The sequence below is a fragment of the Sinocyclocheilus anshuiensis genome, unplaced genomic scaffold (genome assembly GCF_001515605.1).
Source record: "Sinocyclocheilus anshuiensis isolate Anshui unplaced genomic scaffold, SAMN03320099.WGS_v1.1 scaffold330, whole genome shotgun sequence".
Taxonomy (NCBI): domain Eukaryota; kingdom Metazoa; phylum Chordata; class Actinopteri; order Cypriniformes; family Cyprinidae; genus Sinocyclocheilus; species Sinocyclocheilus anshuiensis.
The window spans coordinates 2,198,702-2,207,099 of record NW_015547689.1 but is presented as its reverse complement, the minus strand read 5'-3'; the positions used below and the strand labels follow the sequence as shown (position 1 = coordinate 2,207,099).

The following is an 8,398-nucleotide window of genomic DNA, read 5'->3' as shown; positions in this document are numbered from 1 at the left end:
ACACACACAGAGAGAGAGAGAGAGAGAGAGAGAGAGAGAGAGAGAGAGAGAGAGAAACATGGTCTGCTTGCCAGATCATGTGCCAAACATGCACACAAACCAGTTTACCTTTCCTTCTTATGATGAAACGATAGACATAATATCAAATATTTAAAAATGTATTTTAAAATTGAATAAAAACATTTATTAGTTTAATTTTACAGGTTTTCTGCAAAAGCTAGTTTGTAAAGCTAAGTATTGTAAATTTGTTTACATGAAAAAATAAACAAATCGTAAGAACATAGAAAATTTGTCATAATATAGAAGATAAAATGGACAAAATCTGCATATAAATCAATTGCATATGAATTGCTTATAAAATGAATTCCTATCTACATAATCATGTTAGCAAAAAAAGAAATGGTTGATCAAGTGGTCAGTACTAATGAGAGTGTATTTTATTTTTCTTATTGTATAACTTTCAAAAAGGCTGTTACTTCTGAGCCCAATTTGATGTTACATATGTTCCATCAAATTACAAAAGACACAAAAGCAAAAGAGCCTCAATAGTAACTGTGATTATGTTTGTCACATGGCCAGAAAAGTGCAAAACATTGACAAATAAAAACAACACTTAAAAACACGTTCCCATGTCTGTGGTCAGTGCACTGGCAATCATTGTGACAGGTTTAATCTGTTTGTTAAATATGCTTGCATGTTTTGCCACAGGTAAGATATTTTTTTTGTGTGGCTGAACTTCAATAGCTCATTGTATAAAGACAGAAGTTCATTATTTTGCAATTATACAGAATTTTTGTGAAAAATTAGTGACAAAATATAATTTTCTAAAGCATTTTAGATAACATTTAACCGTCAGGTACGTAGGTATTTCTCAACCACCTGATACTAAATGTATTTCTGTATTACAACTGTTTTTCCTTTTGAAACCAAATGTGAAGTAGTATTTAAATAAACAGCTGAAGGCCTGATCTCTCAGACCATATATAAGAGGACTTAAACATCTTGGAAAAATCATAAACACCACAAAGCAAAAATACATCACATTCAATGAAGTCATATAGTCAGTATAAACGAAAATGACTTCTTGGATAACTCCAACTAAAATAGATGCAGCACAGAGGCCCAGCTGTGCAACAGAACAGTCTTGGTGGCTTTTTTGGCTGACATTTTATCACAGGCGGCTGTTTTAGCCACAGCTGCTATAGCGGCATAAGTAAAGATAATAACAAAACACACAGACATGAAAAACATACATGTGAAAGCTATATCAAGTTTCTTATAGACCTGCAGCCTGAAAAGAGTAGTTCTTGAGCAGAACAAATGCATTGCTATGTTTGTGGTATCAATGGAATAGAAGACAATAATCTCAGACAGGGATTGAATCCAGCTTATCATCCAAATGACACCGATAGCTATATGAGTTCTTCTGTAAGTGGTGATTTCTGCGTGTCTGAGAGGGAAGCAGATGGCCACATACCTCTCCAGTGACATTAAAGCCAGATTCAAGGTAGAAACCTGATAGAGGGCTGTTGCAGCAACGAGAAGCACAAGGCAGACAATTTTCATAACAAAAAGCCTACAAAGAGCGCACACAAACAGCACTACACTCATAAAAAGGTTAAGCGTATCAACCCAAAGCATGTGTCCAAACAAAATATAGCGGGATGCCTCCTGAAAAACAGTCTTTTTCCTCAAAGTGAAGATCATGACACCATTGACATAGAGGAAAATAACACATGAGGACACAGACAAAAATGTTTTCAAATCTTGATGCACCGGCAGTACAGTCTGAGTGATGTTAGATGTAGAACTAAAATTAGACATCATCAAAAGTGTAAAGAAAGGATGAAAGATGCTGTTATGAAACACTCAATAATACTGCAAAGTACAAAGTCCTTGTAACAGCAAATCTCTAGGCTTGTGTCACTGCTGTCGTTGAAGGCACAGAGAATGATCAGAGAACATCCCACTTTTAATATCATTGCAAAGTAGCTGTCATGAACTACGTATGGAATCCCAGTGGCTGGTTTGTGTGCTTGTCAAAATTCCTGTGGAAAAAAACAAATAACCCAGGTGAAAAAGACGTAGTATTAAATGTATTAAAATTGCACTAAATATACTTAAAGTGGTTCCATTTTAACACAATTTCAATATATTAAATATTACAAATAGATTAAAATCCAACTTATACATATCTTGAAATACACTTAATATACTTAAAGTTGTTTCAAAATAATACATTTAATACACACTTAGTATAGTATAATTTAAACATAGTAAGTATGTCTGAAAAAGCACAATTTAAATATATTTCTTTTTCACCTGGGAACCCTTGGTGTAGTGCCTGACTAATAGTATCAAGTAGCAAATCCCAGTGGTTTATATTTCTTTGTGTTTGTGTTTTTGAAGTTGTGCATTTAGCTCAGACTCTGTATTACCTATTTTTAAGGAAACGGTTATGCGTAACATTTCTTCACTTTCACAGTTGGGAAAAGCAGATTGTCACATAATGGTCAGATACTTAACCATTTAATTCATTTAATGTTTTTAATATATCCTTTCATTTGTGTATTAACAGAATTTAATAAGTTTTAATAGATTGTTTTAATATTTATTTTCTGGAATACTTCTGACTGGTCAATCGTGGCATTCAGTGATTAGATATCATGCATGGCAAAAATGCAGGCTATATCAGACCACTCATTTTGTTAACTGAAACCATCTTTATATGACATGTCTCTCATATCACTCCATAGACTCGCTTGCTCTTGTTTCATGCAAATGCAACTGGCACCATCACTGACAGTGAAAAAGGACTGAAGTATTAAGTACTGGGGGGCAGTCGTGGCCTAATGGTTAGAGAGTTGACTTGTAACCCAAAAGTAAGTCTCAGTACCGGCAAGAATTGGAGGTGAGGGTAATGAATGTACAGCACTCTCTTTCATCTTCAGTAACCACAACTGTGGTGAGACCCTTGAGCAAGGCACCAAACCTCCAATTGCTCCCCCAGGCGCCACAGCAAAAATGGTTGCCCACTGCTCTGGGTGTGTGTTCACTACTCGCTACTGTGTGTGTGTGCTCTTGGATGGGTTAAATGCAGAGTACAAATTCCAAGTATGGGTTACCATACTTGGCCACGTCATGTCACGTCACTTTCACTTTAACTAATATTTTCTATCATGATAAGCAGACTAACAACAAGTCGGGCAGTAAATCGCCACCTTGGAATTATAAAGTTCTATCTGCATTCTGAGCAGTTTTGAGATACTGAGCTTCAAAGTTTTTGCATTCCATATGCTTTGTAGAAAAGTGTTTATCTAAATAAAAAGTCCTAAAATGTACACAAGTTAAAAAAATCACATAATGTAAATAAATTGTCACAGAATAAGGAAATGTGAATAACTCAATTTTGACAAAACTTTCAGATAGAACCTTATAATTCCAAGGTGACAATTAATATGCATTAATATAATAAGAATAAGAAAGGTACAAAAGCTGTCACTGCGGCGGTACCCATTCAAAAGGTACTATGTATACATGGTACTAATGTGCACCATTTAGGGGTAAATAACGTACAAACTTTTTGGACTTGTATTTCACAAACTTTTGACTGAGATTTAATCTTTTTGTTAGATGCAGTTATTTTAGTGTGGTTGGACTCCAATATCTCATCACATGAACACACAAGCTCATATTTTGCAATTTTAGAGAATTATCTTTTTATCACAATAAATTGAAAGACAATATTGTCAAGTAAAGCATTTTAAAGAACATTTTTAAATAGGTTTAACATTAGTTAGATAGTAATTTATATTTTTCAACCTCCTGCTGTATTACATCTGTTTTGCCTTTTGAAACCCAATGTGAAGTAGTATTTAAATGACCAGCCAAAGGTCTGGTCTCTCAGGCCATATATAAGAGGACTTAAACATCTTGGGAAAATTATAAAGACTACAAAGAAAAAATACATTAAGTTTACTGAAGTATTAAGTTCAACACGAACATAAATTACTTAAAAAATGGGTTCCAATAAAAGGGATACAAGACCGAGAACCAGTTGTAACATATGCAACAATGTTGGTCATGTTGGCTTTTTTGGCTGACATTTTATCACTGGCGGCTGTTTTAGCAAAACCTGCTATAGAAGCATAAGTGAAGATAATAACAAAACACACAGACACAATGTAACGGAAGAGGTCTGACGCAACAGGTTAGTATTTATAAACTAGGAGGAACACAGGAGGTAAGTAATGCAGGAAGTATTCAAATGGAAGTAGTAGCAAAGTCATTGAGTCCTCTACGTGTATACGAGACCGGACAATGAGGGTGTCTGAGGTGTGTGCTTTTATGCAGGCTGGTTGATGAGGTGCTTGATTAGTGACAGGTGCAGGTGCTCAGAATTCAGGTGAGAGGGATCGTTGTGATTGGGTGGTGGTGGAGCCTGGCCGATCTGTTACACACAAAGAATAAACAAGTGATAGACATTTCAATTTTCTTATATATCTGAAGTCTTAAAAGAGTAGTTCTTGAGCAGAACGAATTCATCACTGCACTCGTAGAATCAATAGCATAGAAAATAATCATGTCAGAGAGGGGTTGAATCAAACCCATCATCCAAACAACGCTGATGGCCATTTTAGTTCTTTCAGAAGTGGTAATTTCTGCATGTCTGAGAGCAAATCAGATGGCCACATACCTCTCCAGTGACATTAAAGACAGATTCAGCACAAAAACATGTAAGAGAGCTGTTGTAGAAATGAGAAGAACAAGACAGACATTTTTCATAATTGAAATCTTACTGACGCACATATAAACAACATTACACAACATTACGAGATTAAGCGTATCAACCCAAAGCATGTGACCAAACAGAATGTAGTGGGGCATCTCCTGAAAAACAGTCTTTTTACGCAAGGTGAAGATCATGACCCCATTGACATAAATGAAAATGACACACAAGGTCACAGACAAGAGCATCTTCACAGGCACAGTTTGATCCAGCAATACAGTTTGAGTGATGTTAGATTTAGATTCATTCAAATTAGACATCTTCAGAAGCAGAAGGCATAGAGATCACATTGACCCACAGATGCTGTAATTAAATTCTGATTCAGAATAATACTGTAATGTATAAAATCCTTCTTGCCACTGTTGTTGAAGGCACAGAGTGAGAATGAGTGCTGAGTGCCACTAGAACATCACACTTTAAATACCATTATCAAATATTTTGTCACAAGTTATGTATTGAATCCCACTGGCTGGTTTGTGTGTGTGTGTGTGTGCGTGCGTGCGTGCGTGTGTGTGTGTGTGTGTGTGTGAATAAGCTGTGAAAAGCTGTGTGTTTGTAATAAACAAATCCATCATTAAGGCGTTTAACTTTTTACCATCCGTGTAACTTAAAATAAAATCCATCAACATATTTGTTTAGAACTGTTGGATTTGGATTTGTTGGATTTGTTTCTTACAAACATGCAGCTTTTCACTTCACAAGATGTTAATTGATTGACTTGAGCTTTGTGGATTTTTGCGATGTTTTTAGCAGTTGTTTGAACTCTGACAGCACCCATTCACTGCAGAGGATCCAATGGTGAACAAGTGATGAGATGCTGAATTTCTCCAAATCTCATCTAGGATGGCCTGAGGGTGAGTACATTTTCAGCAAATGTTTGTTCTTTTAAGGAATTTCAAACCATTTGGGGAAACTGATTGCATTAAAACATTTAAGTTTAAAGAATATTTCTGAGTACTGTGAACTTATTCCATTTAAGTCATCGAAAAAGAGAATATTTCTTGATATTAAATTAGATTCCATAGTAGCACAAATGCATGTGCTAATGTAATTCACGTCAGATTTTGATTTCCAATGTGTATAGGTCCATATAAATGCGCTGATTTGATTCAAAATCCCATTTGCACTGAATATTTGCATTTGGAGTGACAAGGCCAATAAGTGCTTTCAATCACTATAATGCCTTGTTTTATAGGCCTCAAAACAGTGTCTGGCCCTCAATAGTACTCCTGCAGGCCTCTTTCAGTCATCAGTACAGTTGAAGTTTTGCTCTTTAACTTGTGATGAGTTTAAGGTGACAGCACTGTTGTTAATGTACTATGCAATGTTTGATTAAACTAAAAAGATTAAACTTATGTTTGCCTAATAATTAGTAGTAGTAGAAGTATAAACAAAGTACGCTTTCACACCTGCTGTGTGTGAGAGCGAGAAAATATATATTTTAAGTCTTTTATTTTTCCTTTATTTATTATGTGTGTTAAAATAGGATATGCACTTACTGTGTTAATCGGAACTTTCATAACCTCATCATGTCAATCTTGGAGGTTACATCAGAATCCACTCACACACAGTCCCTTGCGTTTCAATTATGAGTCTCATTAAATATTTATTATTTGTCTGTGTATTTGTACAAATGTGGTCTCTGAGGATTTGAGATGTGATATTGATGTCTACCTGAGGTGGATACTTTGGGCCACAGGGAGAAGAGAACCTTATGTTTGACACATGCTGTTATTGAGTGCACTATGTAAACATCAAAGTATTAAATAAACATGACATCTTCAGGGGATGTTCTTAGAAGTTGACATGTGTAGTGACAGACACGTGCTGGAACATATTTTACTCTCCATTTGTCACCCTGGACCACAAAACCAGTCATAAGGGTAGAGATTGCCGTTTGCACATTAGTTCCGCCCACTACCGGAGAAAGCCGCAGTTCTTAAACGCTGAAGAATTCCAAAGGAATTCCATTATTTTGACAGCAAAATACAACAAAGAATATCGTTTACATGTAGCGCGTCAACTCTCTCTCTCTCTCTCTCTCTGCGTGTGTGTAGGATAAAGCGATGGCGAGTCGTGCGCTTCACACTAGAGTTTACGGTATGTCAAATACAGGTGCGTTGCACATCCATTCAGATGAACTGAGAAATAAAATTATAATAATATAATAAATTAAAATAACGCCACATTTTATTGTCAGTAACGGTAACGGCGTTGTAACGGGGGGAAACAGTAATTAGTTTGATTACTCGTTACTGAAAAAAATAACGCCGTTAATAACGCCGTTTATTTATAACGCTTACATACTGGCGTGTAAAATCTAAGAATTTATTAGCCAATGGCTAATGTTAGACGTTATTTAGTCGCCCAGAGTAAGATTTAGTCGCATATGCGAGTGATTTACTCGCAATGTAGAGGGTTGAACATGTAGAAATGGTTAAGATATGTTGGAGCAAAAAAAAAAATAAATATCATAAAATGTATGAATCTCAAAATATATGAATAGTGGAATATGCTAATACAGTGTATGAAATTGGTTATATAGCCATTTGAACAGATGGATGTGATAACTAACACACTGCATAATGATATTTCAGGACTCTTATGGCAGAATTGCATATAATTGGACGAATCATTGGGGCCACCGGATTCCCACAGAACAGCCTCTTCTGCAAATGGGGTGTACACACAGGTGTCCTTTTTGTTTTTATTATGAAATATGTTATACTCTGTTAAAAAGTGAAGTTTTACGGACCCCTAAAGGGATGTAATGATAATTAAGGGAAAAAAAAATGTATGCAAAATAATTGTATTTTAATGACTTTGCATTTTCTCCCAAAAGTGTTCAGAAAAAAAAAACTTGCAAAACTTTTGCATTCACTCTCAGAACATTCGTGATGGTAAAAATGATGTATAATAATAATAATAATAATAATAATAATAATATGAGGTGTGAGGAAGAGCGCAATAGTTTTGTGAGAGAACACAAAACGCAATACTTTTGCAAAAGAATACAAATATTTTGCGGGAGAATGCAAAAACATGGAAATAATATGTGACCCTGGACCACAAAACCAGTCATAACTCATAAGGGTCAATTTTTTGAAATTGAGATGAAGAAATAAGCTTTCCATTGATGTATAGTTTGAGATACAACTATTTGAAAATCTGGAATCTGAGGGTGCAAAAAAATCTAAATACTGAGAAAATCACCTTTAAAGTTGTCCAAATGAAGTTCTTGGCAATGCATATTACTAATCAAAAATTAAGTTTTGATATATTTACTGTAGGAAATGTAAAAAATATCTTCATGGAACATAATCTTAACTTAATATCCTAATGATTTTTGGCATAAAAAAAAAATTGTTTATTTTGACCCATACAATGTTTTTTTTGGCTATTGCTAAAAATATATCCAAGCGACTTAAAGGGGTCATATGATGCGATTTCAAGTTTTCCTTTCTCTTTGGAGTGTTACAAGCTGTTCGTGAATAGATAAGATTTCTGAAGTTGCAAAGACTAAAGTCTCAAAACCAAAGAGATATTCTTTATCAAAGTTAAGACTCTGCCACACCCCCCTAAAACGGCTCGTTCTAACACGCCCCCACA

At 35.2% G+C, this 8,398-nt stretch overlaps 1 protein-coding gene and 2 pseudogenes across 1 annotated transcript in view; 1 reads left to right on the top strand and 2 right to left on the bottom strand.

Annotated features, from left to right (window-relative positions):
* Positions 1-871: 871 nt before the first annotated feature.
* LOC107703502 (neuropeptides capa receptor-like) lies at positions 872-1,824 on the bottom strand (annotated as a pseudogene).
* Positions 1,825-3,817: 1,993 nt separating this feature from the next.
* Positions 3,818-5,049, bottom strand: LOC107703454 (olfactory receptor 6C74-like; annotated as a pseudogene).
* A 2,342-nt stretch (positions 5,050-7,391) lies between these two features.
* LOC107703500 (B9 domain-containing protein 2) overlaps positions 7,392-8,398 on the top strand; it is a 2,459-nt gene continuing 1,452 nt past the window's right edge. Inside the window, exon 1 of the mRNA XM_016506125.1 lies at positions 7,392-7,481. Within this exon, the coding sequence (XP_016361611.1) occupies positions 7,394-7,481 (88 nt within the window). The 5' untranslated portion in view covers positions 7,392-7,393. The remainder of the gene's footprint in view (positions 7,482-8,398) is intronic.